At 36.7% G+C, this 25,441-nt stretch overlaps 1 protein-coding gene across 2 annotated transcripts in view; it reads left to right on the top strand.

Annotated features, from left to right (window-relative positions):
• The first annotated feature begins 560 nt into the window (after window positions 1–560).
• The window catches only part of gpc5c (glypican 5c), a 114,742-nt gene continuing 89,861 nt past the window's right edge, over window positions 561–25,441 (top strand). For both annotated transcript variants that reach the window (XM_059501305.1, XM_059501304.1), the window contains exons 1-2: window positions 561–1,008; window positions 17,562–17,723. In XM_059501305.1, coding sequence (XP_059357288.1) covers window positions 852–1,008; window positions 17,562–17,723 — 319 coding nt within the window. In that variant the 5' untranslated portion in view covers window positions 561–851. The remainder of the gene's footprint in view (window positions 1,009–17,561; window positions 17,724–25,441) is intronic.

Here is a 25,441-nt window from a genome sequence, read left to right as displayed (position 1 = left end):
TAACAGTCCACCAGAGGGAGGCAAATCGTCACGAAAGCATAGACTGCTAAACCGTGAACACAGATTACAGAATTACCGAATTGCTATGGATCATACTTTGAAATTTTTACTAATGCAATTTGAATAGTTGAAGTTGATCTGCGACTTAAGTATGCTTTGAAACTTGCAGTCTAACATTACAGTGGCAATTATATACAGTAATATAATATACAATCAGGCATATGTATGTGTATATACACGCACACACACACACACACACACACACACACACACACACACACACACACACACACACACACACACACACACATATATATACATACACACACATACATATATATATATATATACACACACACACACACACAATAAAATATTAAAAGTTTTATTTGTAGAATTTTTCATATTATTTTGCAAGTAATAATATGTAATATGTAAACTTTTTCACATTTATATCTTTATTTAATCAAACTACATTGTTGTCTTTGTCAATGAAGTACTTTATACGCTTTGCAAATAATGTAATGCTTACAGTAGTATAAGTAAAGCGTTGACTCTGACGGGGGTGGGGGATGGGAGAGAGAGAGAGAGAGAGAGAGAGAGAGAGAGAGAGAGAGAGAGAGAGAGAGATTTCTGAATGATTCCACATGCTGAATGAAGTCAGTGACACTCTAAGTGAACGGGACGCAGCGACGTTTTTCCCTTCTCGGTTTGGGAAGGAAGGTCTCACTACAGCCGGTGCAGCATGTGAAAGTCCAACACAGGCGACTTTTTTCTTTTTACACATTTTGCAGACAGTCTCTGATCATTAAGCAATTCCACCGCACTGATTTCTTCACTGAAATGCCGTCATGCCCCGCGTGAATGTCAGCTGGATTATTACGGTGCTCGCGGTGGAGCTCGCGACACTGTCCGCCGCGCACGCTCACAGCTGTCACGAGGTGAAAACGGCGTTTCAGGTGCGTCAGATCGGTCAGCTGAAATGGGTACCGGAAACACCTGCTACAGGTGAGTAAAAACGCCACGTGCAACCGTTTGTAATCCTGGTGAAGAGCGGTTTTTGTAAATGCTATTGTTGTTTGACTGAAATATTTCTCATTGAAGTTTAATAGTTAATTAGGTGTTTTTGCTGAAATAACTGTATGGTTGTGGTCACTATGGAAAATATTTATATTGTGGTGCAACAACCAGCTGCTTTGGGTCCTGTTTCATAGCACGTTGCCTATATTGTTTCATAGCACGTTTTAATGATGAAAGGCAATATTTAAAGAAATAGAAAACCCCAAAACGAAAATCTGCTTTAGAAAAAAAAGATTTTCCAAGATGTAGATGAGTTTGTTTTTTTCATCTGAGCAGATCTGGAGAAATGGAGCATTACATCACTTGCTCACCAACTGATCCTCTGCAGTGAATGGGTGCCGTCAGAATGAGAGTCAAAACAGCTGATAAAGCATCACAATACTACTCATCACTACTCCAGACCATTATATTCCATCATGTTTTTTACTTCAAAACATTACTTCTGGCTAAAATATGAGCCATCTAGAAATGAAAATTTTCTTTCTTTCTTTTGAGCACAAAAATATTTCTTAAACAAGTGCTATTAAACCACAAAGAAAATCTTTCAAGGTAACTATATCTCAAAGGTTGTGTCTGAATCATTATTTTAGCTGCACTGCCCAGGGACTCATCCATTTCTAGTCCTGTCAGATTCGTTCCAGTGTAACTGGAATTCCAGTGTTACTTTTGCATCCTAAAAATTCCCACAGTGCGCTGTTAAAAACCATCAGCTGCTCACTATATTTACTTACAGGAAATGTTTTCATGTCTCTGCATGTTTGGCACTGTACTTTTGAAAGCTGAAATGAAGATACATGCTAAACAATCTCTGGTTGCATACCAATATGCAAAGCATGATTAGATTGATTCCTAATTAGTATGAAGAGTTCAGTTGTTTAAATATATATGATATGATATAACCAATATTTTCATCAAGTTACCATTGGAATTCAAGAATATTTTATTTATTTATTCCTGTCAGGAAAATGTAATGTAATCATCTTACATTTAATGGGTTTTAGAAGTTTGTTTATTTATTTATTTTTTTACCCAACAAAGTTTATTTGAATGCCCATGTGTGCTGTAAGGCTCTGGATTCTGCACTAAATAATATGTCTTGGTAAACTTCAGACAAGGATCGTGTCAGGTTAAGGGAATCAGTGTTGACAGATGTATTCAGCCAGCTGCTTTGATGCATGACTCAGCGAACAGGAGCGAGTCCTGCTGGAATGACACTGCTCCAGCTCACGCGGGTCTAGAGTTCTCACAGTACTTGAACTCACACCCAGGTCCGGTTCTCCTATGACAGGGTTGTCCATCCTGCTCCTAGAGATCAACCTGCATAGTTTAGTAATCAAATACTAATCATACACACTTGAACCAGTTCGTTGAGGTCTTTAGGGTCACTTGGAAAGGTTACTGGGTCTAAAACACAGGCCAGCTTGACGATAGTCAGTCATTTGCTCTATCTATCTATCTATCTATCTATCTATCTATCTATCTATCTATCTATCTATCTATCTATCTATCTATCTATCTATCTATCTATCTGTCTAGCTGTCTAGCTGTCTAGCTGTCAAGCTGTCTAGCTGTCTGTCTGTCGATCGATTGTTCATTCGTTTGTTCATTCTATCAAGGTTTATTTCTATAGCACATGTAAAAACCACAATTGTGTATACCAAAGTGCTGTACATATACAAATAAAGTAAATATAGAGATTCAGAGAGTAAAACGAAAACACACACACACACACACACACACACACACACACACACACACACACACACACACACACACACACACACACACACACACACACACACACACACACACACACACACAAAACACATAATCAATACAAAAACACATTAAAATACACAAACATACATTTTATCCAAAAGCCAAGGAGTAAAGATAAGTCTTCAGGCAGGATTTAAAACAGGAAAGGAAGGCACAGATCTAATGTCCAGAGGTATGCTGTTCCATGGTCTAGGGCTGGATACAGAAAAAGCGAAAAAAAAACCCTGAGGATTGCTGATAGCTGAGAAGTTCCGACAAGTATGATGGAATAGAACATTTGACGCTTTATACAAAAGTTATACATTCTTAAAATGGAACCTATGCTGCACCGATAACCAATGAAGAGATGCTAAGACTGGAGAAATGATTTCTGTCCTCTTAGGACCAGTCATCAGCTTCGCGGCTGCGTTCTGGACCGATTGCAAACAATTCAGTGATGAATGATTGAGACCCATATAAAGTGCATTGAAATAATCAAGTCTGGATGTGATTTAACTGCGCAGCCCTTTAAATCTGGATAGAACAGTTAGTACAACAAAAATGCTGCTCAACTTGTGTTCATCTTCAGTTCTCTCTTCACAGCAGTTCAGTCAGTGTACTGTTTGAGTAAATGAATTACTCTGCGATATTGGTTTATTTTGACTTAAAATAATTTGTGGATTAATGCTTCGGTTAAATTAATTCGCGAACTGGACATCAATAGTACAAAGGGAAGAGATATTGAAACGTAGTATATTAAATCTGTGCGTTAGTTTAATGAGCCTTTTTTTTTAACAGTTTTAAACCTCAGTTACTATGCGCTCTTGAAGAGATTTTCATCGTTTTGACTGTAATAACCGAACGCAACACGCAGTTTGATTGCTAAATGGAGGGTGAGTTAGAGAAAGAAGAGTTTAGGTGAACTTGAATTTAATGACTTCAATATTAATCTGCATCTCACATTGAACTATGGAACAGCTTCAGAACACTTGAAATATAGTGCACAAAAACGTTTTGGTGTTTTATGTTTTTGTGCCTTTCGTGGGGCTCAACAATAACACAGAATAGTATACGCACAATATCGGATTTGGATTAGTCTCGTCTAACCGATACCTGATCTGCAGAAAATGGCCATATTGGAGCCGATACCGATCCTGAGAATTAATTGATGCATCCCTATCTATAATAGCCAATACACTAGGGCTGATAGTCCCCAGGACCTCTATAACAAGCTGGGTGGGGATAACATCAACAAAAATCTCTGAGGAATGTTTCCAACACCTTGATCAATCTATGCCACGAAGGATTAAGGCAGTTATGAAGGCAAAAGGGGGTCCAACCTGATACTAGCAATGTTTACCTAATAAAGTGGCCAGTGAGTGTGTATAGCTCAAGCTCAGACGGAGATATTGGTTCAAACCGTTCAAAAACGCATGGCAAGTAAGTGGGTCATGACTGCATATTGTAACGATAGACCATCTTTCCCATGAAAGAATGTAGGAATTCTGCACAGGTCTCTGGAGTACTGTATCTATCGTTTGATCGTTAGTTCTGTCATTTGTTCTTATCCATCATTCTATTTATTTATAATGATTTATCTATCATTCTATCATGCTCTATCTGTCTGTCACTATCATTTTGTCATTCTCTGTATCTGTATTTTTTCATTCTATACAATCTATACATTGTTCTATCTGTCCTTTTATCTACCTATCAATCAATTAGTCTATAATTTTATCCATTCATCATTCTATCATTCTGACTTGTCAGTTTATGTTGATTGTTCTATCATTGTTTATCATTTTATTGTTCTATAGCTTTCTTTTGTTTTATCCCTATATCCATCATTGTATCTTTGTCAATTATTGTTTTGTTGTATAATTTTATCGTTCTTTCCATTGTTTTATCTATCATTCGGTTCATCATTCTATAATTTTTATCTATTAATCTCTATTGTTCTGTCATCTTATCGTCTCGTCTCAACTTGTAGATGTTTCATATAGTCCTGTTGTTCTATCTGTTTCTCTATCGCTTTGTCCTTTTCGAGACTTCTTAAACTTTTTTCCTCAACTTTCAAATGACAAGACTTGTCATGACACACTCTGGTAATCATTTAATTTTTTTATTTTAATTTTATTAGAATTTCAGTTAATTTTAATTCGGACAAAGCACCTACTGTACTGGCAAAGTTGAGTGGTCATACTAAACCACCATCTTTCAGACAAGGTGTGTGAAACACCTGTTCTTTGGCTGAGACAGATCTATATTTCTAGTTGAGTTACCAGTTCCTCTTCTTGGCTAATTGAAGAGCATTAGTGGGATGGAATGTTTTTCATTGCTTATTAGCTAGAAGTTGAATGCTGAGTTGTTTTGGTGGTTTTTGTTTTGTGCTATAACCCTCTTTTTGGCAAGGTCTACATGTGCAGAATAATTCAGAGCATGCAGAAGAGTTTTGATGAGCCTGGTCTCTCACTAGACACCCTGTGGTACAATTTCTCCTGTTAATTTGACTGAATACAGATATGTAGACTTAGCATAGAAATGGTTCCTCTGGGAACCAAGACCATACCACAGCAAAACCATAATTACAATACATCTCAGGTTAGTGTGGTTTTGCCTTCCTCCTAAGATCATTAAAATCCTTATTTCCTTTTTGTGGTCTGCAAAAAAATAAAATAAAAATAAAAAAGGTTTAAAGAAAGCCAAAGATTAAAAAAAGTTCTAAATTACTTTTGTTGCAGAAAGACCTCGGAACTCTCAGATGAAACTTTGTGAGTTGTTTGTGTTAATATATATATATATATATTTATATTAAAAGGAGCGTATCACCCTGACCAAACTTTCATATTGGTATCATTCCAAACCTGTATTACTTTCTTTTTTTGTGCAACACAAGATATCTTTTCAAGAATGCTGGGGTCCAAACAACATTGGATCCCATTGACATTCATTGTATGTACTGAAAAAAACAGAGACATTTAAAAAAAAAAAAAAAAAAAAAACCTTCTGTTTTGTTCCACAGAAGGAAGAAAGTCAGTCAGAAGTTTGGAACAGCTTGAGGGTGACTAAATTATGACCAAATTTTTATTGCAATTATGCAGCATATCAGACTGTGCCAGGTCTGAGGAAAAATGCTCACACAACTCCAGGATGAGTTCATTATAATCAGCCACAAACCTGATAACTGAGAGCTGTTCTTGTATCAGCATTTAAGTGCAGCACTACGCAGTTTATTTGCTTAATTTTTATTTATTAAACGTCTGTTTATTTGCCACAGAGACTTGGCACAATTAACGCTGAGAAAGCAGCCAAAATAAAAGCAGCTGAAAATGGTAGGCTTGGGGTGTGTTCTTGATAAAATGTGCCCTTTTGGATTGATTTTAGAATAGTTTAATCAGGTGAGCATTAAGTTGTTGGAGCACCAGCACCAGAACAGCAGAGAACTAACTGTGTGCAATGAACATTCTTTAGCTGCAGACATAGCTCTCCACCTCTTTTGGTGACAGCTCATGGCCATTGAGCAATTAGACAGAAGCCCCAAAGTCAGCTTGCATGCGAAACAGCAGCCACAGACAACAAGAGGCTTTAAGCAAGGGTCTGGAATCTCAGACATGTCGGAATGTTTCCAAACACTATCACTGATGGGCAGAAACTCAAGACCCCTTATAATAGTAACCACTCAAGCCACTCCTAAAAAAAAACATCCATCCATCCATCCATCCTTTCTTCCTTTAATGTCTTATTAATTGTTGCCTGTTCTATAGATTTCCACATGTCTGTCTGTCTGTCTGTTGTTCTATCTTTAAGCCCTAACCTGGATGATAGATATATCTATCTAACGTCCATGTATTGTCTGTCTCTAGATAGATCCCTCCTCTCCTAGTTTTCTAATCGTACAACAGTAGTGAGCTGTTTGTTGCTTAGTGAGGAGGTCTTAATGTTGCATGGGGTTAAAATCTGGGGTCGCTTCCTTTCCTCAGAAGTGCTGACAGGATTCAAGGGCATGAGACTGTCTGTTCTCAGATCAGATGCCAAGTAAAGCAACCTTCTGAATCTCCACCTCTGAAACCCAGGCTCTCCTTCAAAAAAGGCTGTGTTGATAACTAATCCCATGAGTCTTTGTGAGGCCAGAGCAGCATGGATATCTGAAAAATAGATTTTTAAATCATTGCATTTGTGTTTTTGTGTTTAATCCATGTCCCATGGCCATCTGACATAAGCACATATTAGATAGAATGTGTTCCATAAAATTAAACAAAATGACTCTTTCTCCTCAGGCATGATGCTACTTGATGCTCTCTAGACTTTAAAAAGAGGACCGGTTAATTATGACTCATTTACTGTAATGAAGAAACCATTGCAATCAGATATTTAAAGGACAGTCCGAATCTCCTACACTCCACACCATTAAATCACAGACCTAGTTAATCAGTATTGGATTTCCAGCCATTCTGTTGGGTTAAAAAGTCATTTAGTTAATTAAGTCGCAGAGACCTCTATCTGTGTCTGGGAGTCAGGCCGTCCATATGGAGGTTTGTGTGCTGAAGCGGTGGACAGGTTACGGTCAGTTACAGCACAAAGTGAATATTGTTTTCCTCATAAAGACACACAACCACTCTGCACTACAAAGGCAAAAGACCTTAACTCGCTAGAGTTTGAAACTGAGAAAAATTACTTCAAAGTTTTTTACTTGTCCAGCCAAATTAATTATAGGTAGGACACTGGAAATTTAACAATAAGATGTTTTAGTAATGAAAATCGTCTATATAAAAAAATTGTGAGCTCAAACTTGATTTTTACCTCTTTTTTGAAGTTAATGTGATCATGGGCTGTTTCATAAAGATTATTGCATATACAGGTAGTAATGTAGCGGTATCAATTATATATTTTTATATTTTATATATATATTTTTTGACTGTAACAAGCTTACTAAAAGTTAAACATGAGTGAATACCTTGAGTGAATACCTTGCTATGCTCAATTACGTAAAAGAATGCTAGACATAGCAGAATTACTTTTATATTGACTTTTATGAAATAGCCTAAACTAAAAGAATGACTTGTGGATAGATGTGAATGCCAAAAAGTAAATAATGCTCAGAATGCTTGTGGATTAAACCTCTCTGATGACGTCCATCACCATGGATTGATTTTATCGGGTTACAAGAAAAGGTAGGATATGGATTTAATTGCGAACTGTTAGTAGGCTACTGATTTTATGATCGATCATGCTAGCTATGACATTTGAGTCCACATGCATCCAACTAGAATTTACAGCCTGGTGAATAATCTGCATCACAAAAAGGTTTCCTTTAAGGTTATTCACGCTTCTTTATTGCTGGCAAGGTATCTACTCTTTATAGTGCTTTATTATATAGAGCTGTTTGGTAGATCGCGATCTATCTAATTAGTTTGTCTACACCGTAATTTAACTGCGGCAGACTTTGATTGACAGTAAAACATAGGCAGAACATTGTATAGCTCCAAACCAGCACCGTAACTTCATATTGACTCACGGCTAAACAAAGTCAGAACGCCATAACTCAATTTGAGCGTTTCAAACAAAGTGAAAGAGCCATAACTGTTGTTATACGCTGTTCTGTCTTGGTTTCTCTGGGGCTTTTTGAAGTTACGGTTGACACGACCCATTATTTTCTCGGAAAAGCAACAAAATTGACTGAAGATACCTATACACATGATAAAGGATGACATGTCCCAAAAATATCAATAGCTCAGTTTTGACAAAAATCTAACTTACGGTCTTTTACCTTTGCATGGCAGCACTGCTTTCTGTGAGCCATCGTCACTTAAAGCAGTCTAAATTGCCTCATGTCCCCTGCATTGTTTTATTATTAGCTGAATGGATTATTTGCTGAGTAAGAACCACTGTCTTCTGCCTGGTTGCAACAGCTACACAATATTACAGCCTTTTCTTTTTTTGGTTCCAGACATTGCTCAGCCTATGTATCTAAGCTGAAGAACAATAGTGTTTCAACTAGAAGATAGATGATAATGATGTAATAAAATGTATAAAGTAATGTTTAAATAAAAATGTGAAGATGATCATTTTTAATGCTTTTATTTTTATTCTTAATTTTATACTTGATTTGTGTTTCTATATCATTTTGCATTATCTTCACCAAATAATATGACCAGAATGTAAACGGCAAAGCCACATAGCTTTAACTGGCCCCACTATAAAGTATCCCCACTACTCCTTTTTAGTGTGGGACATCAAATGCTTTTTTGATGGTGTCTCCTGAGGTATACGCTGTTCTGTGATGAAAGGTGTAGAACAACCTGTGCATTCATGCTTCCAATCTTTGGCATTAGAAGAAAGACCAGACGTCTTTGCATATTTACTTTTCTTCAGGCTTTAACACTTGCAAGCAAAACACCTTTCTAGAGCGACCAGATCCCTGTACATTAATGCCAAAGCATATTCTTTTTTGCATCGCAAATATAGTGAAAAATAATTGGAACTTGTAACGGAATGTTGTTGGTTGAAGCCCTGTGACAGCTGAGCCACAACCATTGTGTCCCTGAGTTGCTTCAGATACACCTTATACCTGAGCCTTACCTTGCACAGCTTTATAATTTTGGTTGTACTGTTGGAGTAGCAATGCCAGACTCCATTCAGTCAGTACTAGGGTTGTTTGCTCCAGAAAGTCCCTCATTTACAGTACCGGTTCAATCTGTCTAGTTCTGTCTGTGAGACCCGGTAAGAACCATTCTCAGTCTCCCCCTGATCTCCTTATGTGTCTGACATGCTATCGCAGACTTTAATTGGATTGTAGGTGCCAGCTTGTTAGTATTTCCTTCATTCCTCTTTCATCTACAGCTTTGCAGAGCACTTGGGCGGAGAGCTCAAATTAGGCTCCACTTTAGAGATTTGATATATCCCCTTACTTCTCCACAGGAGCCAGATATTACTTACAAATGTTGCTGCTTATATTCATTTGAGTGTATTTATTTTAAACTACGGATGAAGCTGTGTTCTCAGAAACATTCTTCTGGGTGTTTTACTGTTATGTGCCTTTAACTGAGAGGCTCAATCACAAGAATGACCCAGGGCCAGTCTGAAACTGTTTCAGGCCAGTACTGCTTTGCCACTAGAAAGGTTACATTCACTGAACGTGTTTGTTTTTTTCGCAAACTAAAATGTTTTAAATGTTTTTCTGTTATGTGTTCTACTTTCTTGTTTCCAGAAATGACAGGTCATGATTTCTAGTTGGTGAAAATAGATGAGGTTTGCGTAATTTCTGAAATGAGTTGTAATAGTCTTGAAAGTATGTTGGAAACTACAAATCATTCAGTAATGTTTTGATTTGTATAAATATGTTTTCTCGCAAGGACTTTGTGACTATAGAATTTCCATCTTGCTAATTTCTCAACATTTAAATTTTTCCTCGACAATTTTTTATTTAAGTTGTCAGCCACCAGCAATTTTGATAAAAAAGATCAGCATTTTCACAAAACTTTCATTAAATTTTTCTTGTATGAATATCTGAACATGTAGTATGTCCAAAGAAAATCAAAATTTTTCAAAGACTACATCCTGATTGGATTCAGAACAATGATTAAAACATATATAGAGTAAATCGCTCCAAAGCTTGCACTTCCTGGGTCATCATTTCATTCGGTAATGTTGAGCAGTTTTGGCTTAGAAATAGTTTAATCTTCAATCACATTATTTTATATATGCATCTGCTTACATATTGTTTCTTGTTTCTGCTTCTTCGCCTGTGTTTAAACTAGACATTCCGTACTCGTTCAGAAGATGTGTAATAGCACCCTCTACCGTATAACAATGAAAACACTGAAACATTGTCTCATAAATAATGTAAAAATCCATCAATGGTGGGGAACGAGTTAATATGTGATATTTTGAGTTTAAGTATTTTATTTATTGCAGTTAAATGTTTTTAAATATCGATATTTCATCCATAAAAAGCATGTATGAAAATACCTTGCTAAATATAAAAATAGTTTTGTGATGGGGCTAGTAAAACTTGCAATGCATGTATGGTTGAATTTTAAAGTTCTGAAGAAATATCAAAATAGTCGAGTCTGAAAATATTAAATGTGGACAAAATGTTTATATTAAAAAAATACTTAGACATTATCACCCATGTGTCTGTGGTTGCTCAGTTTTTTCTAGTCTGATTCAAGAATTTCTGGTATGTTTTAAGAGCCAGGTCAAGGTGGGAATATATCTGCCATGTTTAAACAACTGAGTGCCAGGTAAAGCTATTCCTGCTGATTTGACACAACTCCAAGTACCTAACCCAAGAATTCTATGAACCAGTTTATGTTTGAGATGTTGTGTGTGCATTTATGCTCTAAATTATTGACTTTGTACTGATATGGAGTGATCTGTGTGAATGCACACTTGAAGCACTTCAGCACTTGTGCCATGGCCCAAATGGTCAGTTTGACCACTGCATTTTGTGGCTTTCAAAACTCCTGTAAATTTCATCCCAATCCACCATCCTTTTTCTAAGCATCAGCTTTTCACTAGCTTACTGTGGGTGCAAATGCCAGCCAGTGCTCCACAAATCCAAACACCGGAGCAGCACGCCTGTGGCTTTGAGAAATGCAGGTGTGTTGCCCAGGCCTTTTGAGAGATGTTTTCTTTCAACATGGTCCCTCCCAAAAACAGCACATCAGTTGTGGGTAAATATCCTGCTGCTTCAAGTGTATGCCAGCACTTCAAAGCATCCAAAGCTTCCTGAGAAGAACATCAGGAGAGTCAGAGATTAAATCCAGTTGGGCTGACGTCTACTTTAACGACTTTCCTTTCCCATAAAGTTGCTTCTGCACTTCAAGCATCAGGAAGTTGCTGAAGTCTTAACCTAAATAAACCATAACATTTTCAGTCCTGACTGAGGATGTGTTGTTTGGGTTCTTCACAACTTTTTCTGGTTGACTTGTAGTGGGAATTTTGAGAGTGGCCTCAGGGTCACTGGTGGTCATTGTGATGTTGCAAATACGAACTGAATAAAGACTTAATCCGACCAATCAAATAAATAGTTTTTGTCACCTGAAGGTGATTATGGGATCAGGTTGGCTAAGTTTGAACCCCAGACAGGAGGAAGAATAAAGAAGTGTCTACTCAGGCAGAACCATAGACACCTGCTGGGGTCCTAATTCAGGGGCTGAATTCATTCCATCGTCTGCTAATTAAGCTTTGGAGAGAAACCTACGCCAGAGATGATTTTCAGATAGTCTTCTAGACAAGAGTTTTTCAAACTTTTTGGTGTTAAGGAACATTCCCCTTTTCCAAAGTAATAAGGCAGCTATATATTTGCTTGTGTAAAATCAATCTATAACGTGTAAGTATATCAATATTAAAATTGGTATTGTACAGATAACACAGTGAAATAATTGTTTACATAATTGACTTAAATTGTCACTAAATCGAACAGTTAATTTTTTTTATGTTTTTCTAAATATTTTTACATAATTATATTCACATTAACTTTAGTGCTGACAGTAGTCATTGCAATTAATCTCATGATTTCTGACTAGTGTTTTGAAAGTAAAATGAAATATTGCAATATTATCCATATAAAATTTCATTTTATCAGATGATGTTGAATTAAAAGGTTTAAAAATAATAATAAAAAACCCTGTTCTAGATTTATTTCTCCATGTGTGTTTCCACATTTGCAAAGATTTGAAGCATGTTATGAGCCACCTCTTATCAAATTATTATTTTTTTAAATATATTTTTTATAATAACATTGTTTTATTAGAATCATTAGCCTACTATCTTTTTTATATTGTGTTTGATATTTAAAAGCCTCTTAGGTAATATTATCTGGCAATTCCTGCATCATTAGACTGTTCCCGTGGAGTTAATAGAGCCCTAAAGGGATAGTTCACCCCCCAAAAAATGAAAATTCTGTCATTAATTGCTCACCTTTATGTCGTTCCAAAGCCAAATGAAGATATTTTTGATGAAATTTGAGAGCTTTCTGACTCGGTATTGACTGCAACGTAACTACCACGTTCACCGCCCAGAAAGGTAGTAAGGACATCATTAAAATAGATAATTTGACATCAGTGGTTCAACCTTAATTTTATGAAGCTACGAGAACTTTTTGTGCACAAAAGAAAACAAAAATAACGACATTATTCACTCTTCCGTGTCCGTCTTTGATGTAAGTTAATGAGCCTACCACAGCACATGCGTGTGTGGCTGCAGAAAGTTCTCAGATTTCAAGAAAAATATATGAATTTGTGTTCCAAAGATGAACAAAGGTTTTACGGGTTTGGAACGACATGAGGGCGAGTAATTAATTAATGACAGAATTTTTGGGTGAACTATCCCTTTAAAGCTCTTCAATTTCTGTCTCTCTCTGGTTGCTTAAAGAATGGAAGAATCTTATATTGGCATTTTTTTTAAATGTAAAGCAATGCCTTATTTTCTAGTCAATGTACAGTAATGTGCAAAAGTCTTAGGCCACTAGTATTTTCACAAACAAAAAATGGTTTCAAGTCAGTTATTACTATTTTTTGCTCTAGTGTGTCAGTAGGAAATATCAGTTTACATTTCCAAACATTATTTTTGCTGTTAAATGTAATAATCCAGTGAGATTTTTGTTTGCACAAGGAGTCTGACAGCAGCCAGTGCTCCACACAGAGATCTGATTTCATCATCATCAGTCTGTCTGGAATAACAAGAAGAAACACACTGAGACAGACTAAATCCAGAAGAACTGTGGCAATGTCTCCAAAACGCTTCAATAAATCTGCAAAGTTATAGTACTGTGCAAAGTTTTAGGCACTTGTGTAAAAATGCTGTAAAGTGAGGATGCTGTCAAAAATAATGCCATAAATAGATTTTATTAATGAACTTCTATTAACTTAACTAAATTAAATCAACATTTGGTGTGACCACACTATGTGTTCAAAAAAGCTTTTGTCCTAGGTGCACTTGCGCATTGTTTTTCAGGTAGGTTTCTTGAAGTGTCTTGGAGACATTGCCACAGTTCTTCTGGATTGAGTCTGTTTCTTCATGTTATTCCAGACAGACTGGATGATGGTGAAATCAGATCTCTGTGTGGAGAATTTCTTTCTTTCTTTCTTTCTTTCTTTCTTTCTTTCTTTCTTTCTTTCTTTCTTTCTTTCTCTCTCTCTCTCTCTCTTAATTGATTGAAAGGTCAGTATGTGCTCCGTTTCCATCATCCCTAAGCCTCGTCTTCTCAGCTTTGAGCTTGTGATCATATCACATGTACCTGTTTTAAAATCAGACCATTGTTATTCACGGTGTTCTAAAGAGCAGGTGCTTGTGGTTTTTACTTGTATTTGATGACCTGATGAGGTCTGTCTGCCTGCACGGCTAGTGAAACTCAATCTCAGAAGGTTCTTCATTAACGTCCAATGAGTCACAGTAGTGACCTACAGTCTCAAAAGTGCATAGCGGACGTCTGTACAGCATGGAAATGGAATGAAGCTTCGTCACAGCCTTAACGTCAGATATCATGGACGGCCAGCCCAGTCTGTATATCACACTCTTTCCTTTGCTATGCGTTTTCTTTCTTTAACAAAGGTAATAATTATTCATAGTATTAGTATGTGTTTATAGTGTTTGGATTACAGTATCAGTGGTAATATGGTACATTCTTAAAGACATAGCCTATGTATTAGGTTTTGTTTAGTTTGGATAGTTGTTTATTTTGTAGATTTAATAAAATGTTTTATTTTGGGGTTTCTTGGGGTTTGTTTTCACTGGACCTGATTTTAGTTGAAGATATTTGATATCCAAGGTGGAAGTAACCCAAGCTCGATGGAACAATGCACCTGTGTCGATATTTCTTTAAAATCAAAACATGTTAAAGTGAAATGGTTAGTAGGTTGCAAAGTGCGTTTAGTTTTAACAAACAGTTGAAGTTTTTGTATGTATCGTGGCAGATTGGAAATTTAAATGTCTGTTGAGTGGCGCTAAAAAGTTATTGCTGTGTTGTGTTTGAAAATTTTTTACCACCTAGCTATACTAACATGAGTTCTTTTTTGCTTATACAAATCCTTTAACTATTTTATCAAGATTTGTGTTTTCACTGGACTCCTCCTAGAGTGCTTTACTAGGTGAGCTACCGAGCAAGTTTTCTATTTCAGAAGGGCCATACATACAGTACAGACCAAAAGTTTGGAAACATTACTATTTTTAATGTTTTTGAAAGAAGTTTCTTCAGCTCATCAAGCCTGCATTTATTTGATCAAAAATACAGAAACAAATTTAATATTGTGATATATTATTACAATTTAAAATAATTGTTTTTAAATGTATTATACTTTAAATTATCATTTATTTCTGTGATGCAAAGCTGAATTTTTAGGATCATTATCACATGATCCTTTAGAAATCATTCTAATATGATGATTCATTATCAAAGTTGGAAACAGTTCTGCTGCTTAATATTTTTTCAGAACACATGATACTTTTTTAGGATACTTTGATGAATAAAGTAAAACAAAAAAAAAGAAGCTATGTTTTTAAAATATAAATATTTTGTAATAACAATAAACACTACTGGTCAGTAATTTGGGGTCAGTAATTTTTTTTCTTTCTTTTTTTTTTTTTTAAATAAAATCAATACTTTTATTCAGCAAGGATGTGTTAAATTGATAAAAAGTGATAGTAAAGAAAATATATTATTAGAATATGTATTTTTAGAATTTTTTTTTTATTTTGAATAAATGCAGTTCTTTTTAACCTTTTATTCATCAAATATATTAGACAGCAGAACTGTTTCCAACACTCATAATAAATCAGAATATTAGAATAATTTCTAAATGATCATGTGATCATCATAACCGGCAGCCATATCACCCTGGATCCCAAGACTGGTTTCCCACTGAAGCTAAGCACGGCTGAGCCTGGTCAGTACCTGGAAGGGAGACCTCCTGAGAAAACTAGGTTGCTGCTGGAAGAGGTGCTTGTGAGGCCAGCAGGGGGTGCTCACCCTGTGGTCTGTGTGGGTCTTAGCGCCCCAGTGTAGTAATGGGGACACTATACTGTCAACAAGCACCGTCCTTCGGATGAGACGTTAAACCGAGGTCCTGACTCTCTGTGGTCAGTAAAAATCCCAGGATGTCTTTCGAAAAGAGTAGAGGTGTGACCTCGGCATCCTGGCTAAATTCACCCATCGGCCTCCGACCATCATGGCCTTCTAACAATCCCCATATCCACTGATTGGCTTCATCACTCTGTCTCCTCTCCACCAGTAAGCTGGTATGTGGTGGACGTTCTGGCGCAATATGGCTGCCGTCGCATCATCCAGGTGGATGCTGCACACTAGTGGTGGATGAGGAGATACCCCCTGTCTATGTAAAGCGCTTTGAGTGCCTAGAAAAGCGCTATATAAATGAAATGAATTATTTATTAATTATTATTATTATTATTATTATTATTATTATAAATTATTAATAATAATTATTATTATTAATATTGTGATAGACTGGATGTTACATGTGACAATGAAGGCTGGAGTAATGATGCTGAAAATTCAGCTTTGCATCACAGGAATAAATTATTTTTTTAAAGTATATTCAAATAGAAAACTATTATTTTAAGTTGTAATAATATTTCACAATATTACAGCTTTTTCTGTATTTTTTATCAAATAAATGCAGGCTTGATGAGCAAAAGAAAATTCCTTCAAAAACAATAAAAATAGTAATGTTTCCAAACCTTTGGTCTGTACTGTATGTAGATGGCTATGTGATGCAAACATTAAAATTAGCTTGCAAATGCACCAAAGCTAAAACGTTTTAAGGTGATAACATAGTTCTGCAAGGAAATGCGGGAGACTAATTAATTTAGGTTCTGCCCCTGTAATCATAATTTGTGTGAGTAGGAGTAAAAGTTGTTGGTATTTTATTTTTGCTGAAAATGCAGTGAATTGTATGTATAGGTGCTTCTTTGTAAAAATGTATTTAGAGGCACAGTGATTCCAATCAGCCAATGTTGGGAAGGATAGGAAAAAGTATTCAAACACAATTTAACACAGGGATGTTTTTTGAAAACTGCTATAGCAACATTTTCCTAGCAGCAAAGAAATAAAATAAAATGACAATTTTTTAAACCTTAAATGTAACGTAATTAGCTATGGAAACAGTAAGTGAACATTTCATGTCATTTCATAATGTTGTGAATAACAAATGACACTATAAATTGGAATATTTCGGAATGCACCATAACTGGTCTTTCCCATTTCGGAAAATTAGCTTGGAAGCCATTTCGGAATGTTTGCAGTGGAAAATGCAGAAACCAATATTCCACTTGTGTGTTAAAATACAGTTTTATAGCATGTGGTGTTATTTAGATGATTATGTTTGTCTTTATATACATCGTTAACTCAGGCTATTGGAAATACAAGGTACAAAAGTTCACATGCACACATAAGGCCTAGGCAGATTTTCCTTGAACTGACTCAAGTCTTCTGGGACCCAAAGCACCTCGTGCATCCTTAGTAATTAAGTTGCAGCTATGAAGAGAGAGTGTAAGAGCTTTCTGAGGATCAGTTTTCATTAACTTCTCACCCTCCACTCCCCAAATGCAAGAGGCAGAGCCTCAATAGCACTCAACCATTGAATATATAGTTGCATGAATGTGTGTGAATGGTGATACTGGTGCAGGTTTAATTTGGTTTTATAGTGCCACTAATGATATTTTTTTCTGTCTAACAAATGCTTTTTTTCTCTCTCTTTTTGTAGATGTGGATCTGTCGATATGCAAGCATGCTGGGCCATCATGTTGTACGCGAAGAATGGAAGAAAGCTACAGAGCAGCAGTCCTGAGAGACACCACCCAGAACATCAGATCATACAGCTTTGAGCTGAAATATCTTATTTCTGCACATGTCGCCGCCTTTCAGGGTACACAGATGCATGCATGGATGGAAGATTAGATAAATGGTGGAGGGATGAATGGATAAGTGAAATGAACTGATGGATACAGGGATGAGTTTATAAGGATAAAGTTACATAAGCTCATTGGAAAGACTGCCTCCGCCTACATTTCTGCAGAAGTGTTCATATACATACACTTCACTATAGTTTAGTTCCCCGCAAATTCTGATTAAGGAGCAGGTTATTTGTTAATAAACATTTATTTTCACATGGTTCCTTGCACAATACTGTACTATGACCTTTTAACATGATTTGTAAACTAATATATTTTGACATTTTAAATTTGTTTGACTCTACAAGTCCCATAAAACATGAGTCATTATAAAAGAGCACAGAAAACTTGGTTAAAAAAAGCATGATCACTTCAGTATATGCATTTGCTTTTGTTAACGCTATTGGTTAGGTTTATGTAGATGTTAATAGTACATGGTAAAATAGCTACAGTATATACTCCAATAATGGATGGAGAGATGGCAAATTTATGGGTTGGCTATTTCTGTGTACCTGTCTTTGTTGCCCGTATTTGACTTGTTTAATTGGAAGAAATGGCATAATGTTTGTTCCAATGTGGTTTGGCACTGTGATTGGTAGACCTGCTTTAGAGCTTCATCTTTGGTAGTGATTGCATGTGAACAGGAAGCCTCTTCTCATCGTCTTGATTAAAGCCCCAGATGTGTTTTTTAGGAAAGTATGAAATAGCTGCAAACATTCAGAAGCATTCAGTCTTAATTATATTATATTACACTCTATGAAGTCAAGTTGGTTGGATTTTACTGAATTAGTTCTTTAGAAGGGGAATTTAGAGTACTTGCCCACACTCTCATGAGTGTCGAACCCAGTGGCCAAACCATAATCGGCAGTGGAGCTTTAAAGAATCCCAGTCATATGCAGCCTTGTGTGTGTGTTTTGGAAGAGAGCACCGGTTGTTATTAAGGTCTTCTGTCAGTTCATTCATGAGTATCAAGCCGTGGTGTGAATGAATGAGCTCTCACATACACTATTTCAGTCCAGCACTCACGATACTCTCATTTTAACACGATCTGCGGCCACAGAAATGGCCACATACTCCCACATGTACTGCATCTCACAAGGGGGGGCATACATAGTTTTCGTTTATACTCTTCAATCATGCCTTTGTCTTTCCAAGCCAGTTTTCTTTTGGCATCCACAAGACAGCACAGATTGTTCATTGCATTCCAGTAAAGTGTTTCTAATGTTTGTGTCTCGGATGCGGAGATATGCGCAGAATGTTTCACTGTCGATGGGTCACATTCAGTAACCAGGAATGTTCAAACAACAGAGCTGATTGCCTTTTACGGATGCTGGTGTGTTTCTTGTTTCTTGACCTTTAAGTTTAGGTGACAAGAAGTTTACAAATGGTTCTTAATGACAAATCTAGTGAAATGCTATTATCTTCTGTCCACAAAAATGCTGAAAAAATTGTGCGAATGTTGAACATAAAGCATTGCACACATTGCATTCCCAAATGTATGTTAAACTCATCCTCGCGTTGTTTCAAAGCTCTCGAACATTCTCTCTTCTTTATAAGCAGATAATTAAAAAAAATGTCTCCGTGTTTGTTTTCGTAGGTAAATGTGGTGGGAGTAGATGTCAAAATGTTCATTTTTGGGTGAAATATCCCTTTAGGAACAAAGCATAGTATGTAACATTTGTGCTAATTGTGAGAATTTGTTTCTGTAAACAATACAAGAGAGTCAAGTGCGTTTTGTTGTCTCCATCATGGATTTATAATTACCCTGAGGCATACAGTCGTCATATCCGATTACAGACTTAATGTAAAACTTAATTAGCATGATGATTTGAGGTTTTCCATCATTAATATATGAGTATTGTTAGAAGGCATGTGGGTTTGTTTGGGCTTCTGTCGCTGTGTGTGTGAATCTTTCTCTTCTCATTTGTGTGGGTTCTTGTCTCAGGAAGTTCAGTAGACAGTTGATTCTAATCGTCTTGCTTCATCATGAGGGTGTGTTTGTTGTATATTAATAGAGGATTTAAGGAATTATCAAGAATAGTTTGTGCTCTCTGTTATCATCTCAGACTAAGAAAGTAATCACAGGTTTAGTTCACCCGAGAATGAAAATTTTTCCATCTTCTACTCACCCTCAGTATTTTAAGACGTCCGATTGGATTATTCTGAAAGAAGAAAGTCACATACACCTAGGATGCTTCGAGGTTGAGTAGAAAATTTATGAATTTTCATTCTCAGGTGAACTAACCCTTTAAAGGTCACATTCTTCGTGATCCCATGTTTTAAACTTTAGTTAGTGTGTAATGTTGTTGTTAGGGTATAAATAATATCTGTAAAATTCTAAAGCTCAAAGTTCAATGCCAAGCGAGATATTTTATTTAACAGAATTAGCCTGAAAAAAAAGAAGATCCGTTTGGACTACATCCCTCTAGTTCCTGCAGTAATGACGTCACTAAAACAGTGTTTTTTACTAACCTCTGCCCACAGGAATACACAAAAAAGGGGGCGTGGTCTTGATGCGCTCCGATGGACAAGAGGAAGAGTTGCGTTTGTCGCCATGTCGTTGAAACGCTGTTATTTTCATCTCTGAGTCCAATCACCTTTGTTTGGCCTTCCCAGGGACGCTGTACTTGGAGATCAATGGTTACAATTTATGTATAACTCGGTTCCCGAAAATTGTAATCCACATGTAAAACTATGTGCAGCACATTTTGCTGAGGATGGCTTCCTCAATCTCAATCTCAATCAGTTTAATGCTGGATTCGCACAAAGATTATTCTTACACGCGAAACATGAACACATGTAAAATTGCACACTGTAAACACAATCAAAGCTTCAAAAAAGCACGAAAAATGGGACCTTTAAAGAGACATTGGAAAGGGAATGTTGAGTTGCAGTCGGTGAGAAAAATGAGTTTAATAGACAAAGGCTTTGTTTGGAATGTTTGTTAAAAGATCCTATCTTTGTTTTATTCCTCTGCTGAGCTCGGATTGATTCAGAGATGTTAGGAATTAAATGCTAGTGTATAGCTATCATACTATATGCACCTTTGTCAGAGTAAATGTCATGACTATTCTGATGCTATGAAAATTAGGCTGTAGTAAATAGTATGTGTGAATATGTATGTTGTACAGTTTTAACATTTTAAAACACATACATTTTATGCAGTGCACTTCATACTGTGTATTTAAAAATATATAGTCATTTTGCTTCTTAATTATATTTAGTTTAAAAATACATTTAACATCTGGCAGTATGATTAAATGTGTCCAGTTACAATTTTTAAGAAATTCATATAGTATATAAAACTTTTGCTCTTTTTGTCAAATGGAAATGACAGGTGAAGTCTAGCGCATTGCATTGTGGGATACAGTATTTTACACAGTCTACTGTGCTTTTAAACAGCATATTTTTTTTCAAACATAGGTCATTTCAGCGAGTGACAGTATATGATATATAGCCAATGCTAGGGAAGCAATGAAGTAAAGGCAGACCCAGGAGCAGCAGTCAGGCCTCTCCGTCTTCTCACTGGGGTTTATAATGACAGTGACTAATTCTCTTTCTCTCCACGTGTAAGTGCATGAGTGGGTGTTTCTTTGTCATTATGTCCTCCATTTTCCTTCGGAGATTTGAAGAGGTGCAAAATAACAGATGGATGTTGCGTAAAGACTTTAGATAAAGGAGAGGAGAGACAAGACGGGAGGAAAACCCAGATGTTTATACAGTTCAGGAATGAAAATCAGTGCATGTTAAAGGTATAGTTAACCCAAAAATAAAAATGTGATATTTTTCTGCTTACCCCAAGGGCATTTAAGATATAGGTGACTTTTTTTCAGTAAAACACAAACAAATATTTCTTCATTTGTGTTCTACTGAAGAAACAGTCACCTAAATCTTGGATGCTCTGGGGGTAAGGAGATTTTCATTTTTGGGTAAACTATCGCTTTAAATTTAGTGGGGCTTTCCACAAGTAATGTACAAAATAGAGCCCAAAACTCTTGAATTGCAATTACCTGTAAGTCTAAAGTTTTTTTTTGTTTCTTTGTTAACAAATTGTCAGTGAAAGAAGGTGACAGCTTAACATTTCCCTGTTGTCCTGTACTATAGATTCTGCAACTACATCTGGCTGCACAAAGCATGTCTGTTGACAACTGTTCAAAATGTGCATAACAGTTTTAAATAAGATTCAATTTTTTTTTACATGATTTACTTGTTAACTAAATATAGCTACATGCTTTGTTTTTAGCATTAGCATATAGCATTGTGCTAAGCTAGTTGTTGATTTGAACTGAAATGAAGATAAGATAAATTAGTTTTCAATTAGTGAGAACAACTTTTTTGAATAATAAAATTTTTTTTTTGCTTCTGCTACAAATGATAAGGTTTAAGGTTAAATTAAGGTTAAAGGTAGGGTGACCATATGAGCCATTTTCCCAGGATTTTTATATTGCCTAAAATATCCAGAGTTGGCTGTTTGTGCTGTGCAGATCGATCATTTTATGAGAAAGAGCTATGTATAATTTTATGATAAGAGCTATAGAGAGCAGAGCAGACGGCTCCTTATGCATTAAAATCACTCTCTTGGTACTTTTGTGTCATACAATGATCAGTGCGCAGCGACGCTTCAAGTTGAATAAACGAACAAACACCTAACATATACGTGTATTTGCATTGCTTTGATCGTTCTCTGTAGATCTCACCTTCTCACATGCCACGATTGGTTGATTATGTACCATACCTGCATGTTATTGGTCAAACTACTTTGGATGTTTGAGGCAATATAGAAATCTTGGCAAGGACGCGTCCTGGGAAAATGGCTCATATGGTCACCCTATTAAAGGTTTAAGGTTAAAATAAGGTTCAAAAAATTTTTTTGACCCAAGACATTATTTTTTTGAGATTTTACAACAGAAATCATGTGATCTGGGCCTCTAGTGCTTTTAAAAATTTCATAGGACACTAAAGTGTACCGTATACATGGAAAGTGCCAGTAAAAACCTTATTACTCCTCAGCAGTGACAGCAGACGCCTTCTTGGTTGTGTCATGCCAGTTGTGCTGTGAGGAAACCCTTCTCACTCGCTCATTCTCCTTCAGTCTTTTGTTCTGTCTGGCCTTCATTCTATTGTTTCCATTGTTATTATTCGTCTTTCCCTTGTCTTCATCAACGATCGCATGACTCTTAAAGTCTCAGAGGAATCCCCTTCTTCTTAAACGTCCTCCTCCCACAGATCATTTGGCCTTTTTGGAAGGTGGATTTATCCATTGACTAATTGAGCTTGCCATGTTACTTCCTTAGCTGGCCCTGGACCACAACTTCTGTCCCCTAAAGAGAAAAATAAAAAGGGAAGAGAGTGAGGGAGACAATTTGGCCTGAACGGACAGACTGACCCAAGTCCAACGCCTGATGTCAGCCGTGGGTTTGGGACAGGAAGTGATGCTCATTCCGTAAGTCTGAGCAAATCTAGTGGCTTCATCCTCACATGCAGTGCACCTGCTATGTCATTCCCATGGTAACAGTGGAATGGATGGATTCTAAACCTCCCATCCGGCCCCTGCTGAACAGCTGTTGTGAGATGGACGCTCGTGTTCAGGGAATGGTGCTGGCCTGTTGTTTGCCGTACACAATGAATGCTTTTGTTGTTTAACAAAGGTTAGAGAAAGATTTATAGTGACATGCTGTCTGCCCTCCCCTAAAGAAGGCATGCTGAGCACTTCAGTTAGGGAAAAATAAAATATCTATCTGTAAATGTCTAACATCAGATGGAGAGAGAGCAATAACATGGGGCAATTAACCAAAATAGGCGAGTTATACTTTCTATAGAAGTGAAAAGGACTCAAAATCTATGGTATAACATAGATTCTATCTTATAATTTATGGACATATAGCCGGTCCAATCTAGAATAACAGGTGGTGGGCCTGCTTTTGATTTGGTAGACTTTTATAGTAAAGCTAGTTAGAGGTAGTAGACCACCTGGAACCAGAAAAGGCTACTATATTCCAAAAACCAGCTAGTTCATCCACTTATATGACCTTCTCCAAAAGTAAGCCATGCTAGAAATGAGAACAATTGTGAGGCAAAAAATAAATAAAATAAATAACCCTCAAAACAAGTAAATTAAACTTTCTATAGAAGTGAAAAGGACACAAAAAACTACTGCATTTAATTGGCTTAACATAAGTTCTAGCCTATTATTTTATGGAAATGAGCTGGTCCAATCTGGACTAACATGTGGTGGACCTGCTTTTGATTTGGTAGACTTTCATGGTAAAGCTAGTTAGAGGTAATAGAGCATCCTCTTAGTGACTTATATACGAGTAAAAGTACTTTAAAATCAATCCTAAATGTGACTGGAAGCCAGTGTAAGGACCTGAGGACTGGTGTGATATGCTCAGATTTTCTGGTTCTAGTCAGAATCCTGGCAGCAGCGTTCTGGATGAGCTGCAGCTGTCTAATGGTCTTTTTGGGAAGGCGGGTGAGGAGCCCATTAAAATAGTCCACCCTGCTGGTGATAAAGGCATGAACAAGTTTCTCCAAGTCTTGACTGGAAACAAAACATCTAATTCTTGCAATGTTTTTTAAATGATAGTATGCTGATTTAGTTACTGCTTTGACATGACTACTGAAACTATAATTTTTTTTTTACTTTAGCATTGAAAGGGTTGAGGTTAGTTCATATTTTCTGAAGAATGTGTGAGTGGCTTACAAGATGCTAGGGTCCTGGTTGCCTGTGCAATTCCTATAGTGTTCTGGCTGTTTATTTGGGTGTTTCAAGGTCGTTGTGTATTGAAACATGAGTTGTGCACCAAAATGTAACACTCCAATTACATTTACATTTAGCAGATGCATTTATCCAAAGCGACTTACAGTGCATTCAGGCTATGCAGTTATTGTTACCAGTATGTGTGTTCCCTGGGAATTGAACCCACAACCTTTTGTGCTGCTAACGCAATGCTCTACCATTGAGCCACAGGAACATTGTTAATTGGCTTGGATTACTAATTCCAAGTATAAGAGTAATGTTGGTGCTTACTTTAACAAACACCACTAATGAGAGATGTTTAAAAGGAAAATAATGACAGGAAATAGGAGTACAAGTAGTGTGTAGGCCAGGGGGCGTCTGAGGAGAAAGGGAGTGGTATCATCTCAAGAGTGTCATTGTGGCTGCTTTCACACGGCTTTTAGGTTGGCGTCTAGCTGCTTCATGTCTCATTATTCACTTCATTACCTCAGACTGAAACGGACAACTGAACACACGATCCAAACCCAATCATGGCTCAAACTCTCCACCCTCTCTCCATTTCTCTTCCAACATCATTAGGTTGTCCTAATACTGGGAGGGAGAGACAGAGAAGGGATGGTGTTTTGATTTCCTGTTGTTCAGTCTTTCCTACAGCATTGTGAAGCTTTCATGAGAACGACCTGCCACCAATCATCACAGAACATATTTGAGATGTCTGCACAGCTGGAACTAGAAGAAAGTGTTCAGCTGGAAGGGACAAGTGTTTTTTATTTTGGAATTAACGGATCATCAGTCCTCGTTACTTTAGCGTTTTTGCCCTCAGTTGAGTCTTTCACTTTTTCCAACTGTTCAATCTGATATGCACTCAAAACCTGACCAGACTTTTCCCAGGGTTTTAAGCACAGTGAAATTCTTTGATTATTGTCAGTCAGTATTTAGGGCTGTTATTAAACA

This window comes from Carassius carassius, chromosome 20, assembly GCF_963082965.1.
Source record: "Carassius carassius chromosome 20, fCarCar2.1, whole genome shotgun sequence".
Lineage (NCBI taxonomy): Eukaryota > Metazoa > Chordata > Actinopteri > Cypriniformes > Cyprinidae > Carassius > Carassius carassius.
Note: the sequence above shows the minus strand (reverse complement) of the source record. Positions and strands in the feature narration are given on the sequence as shown.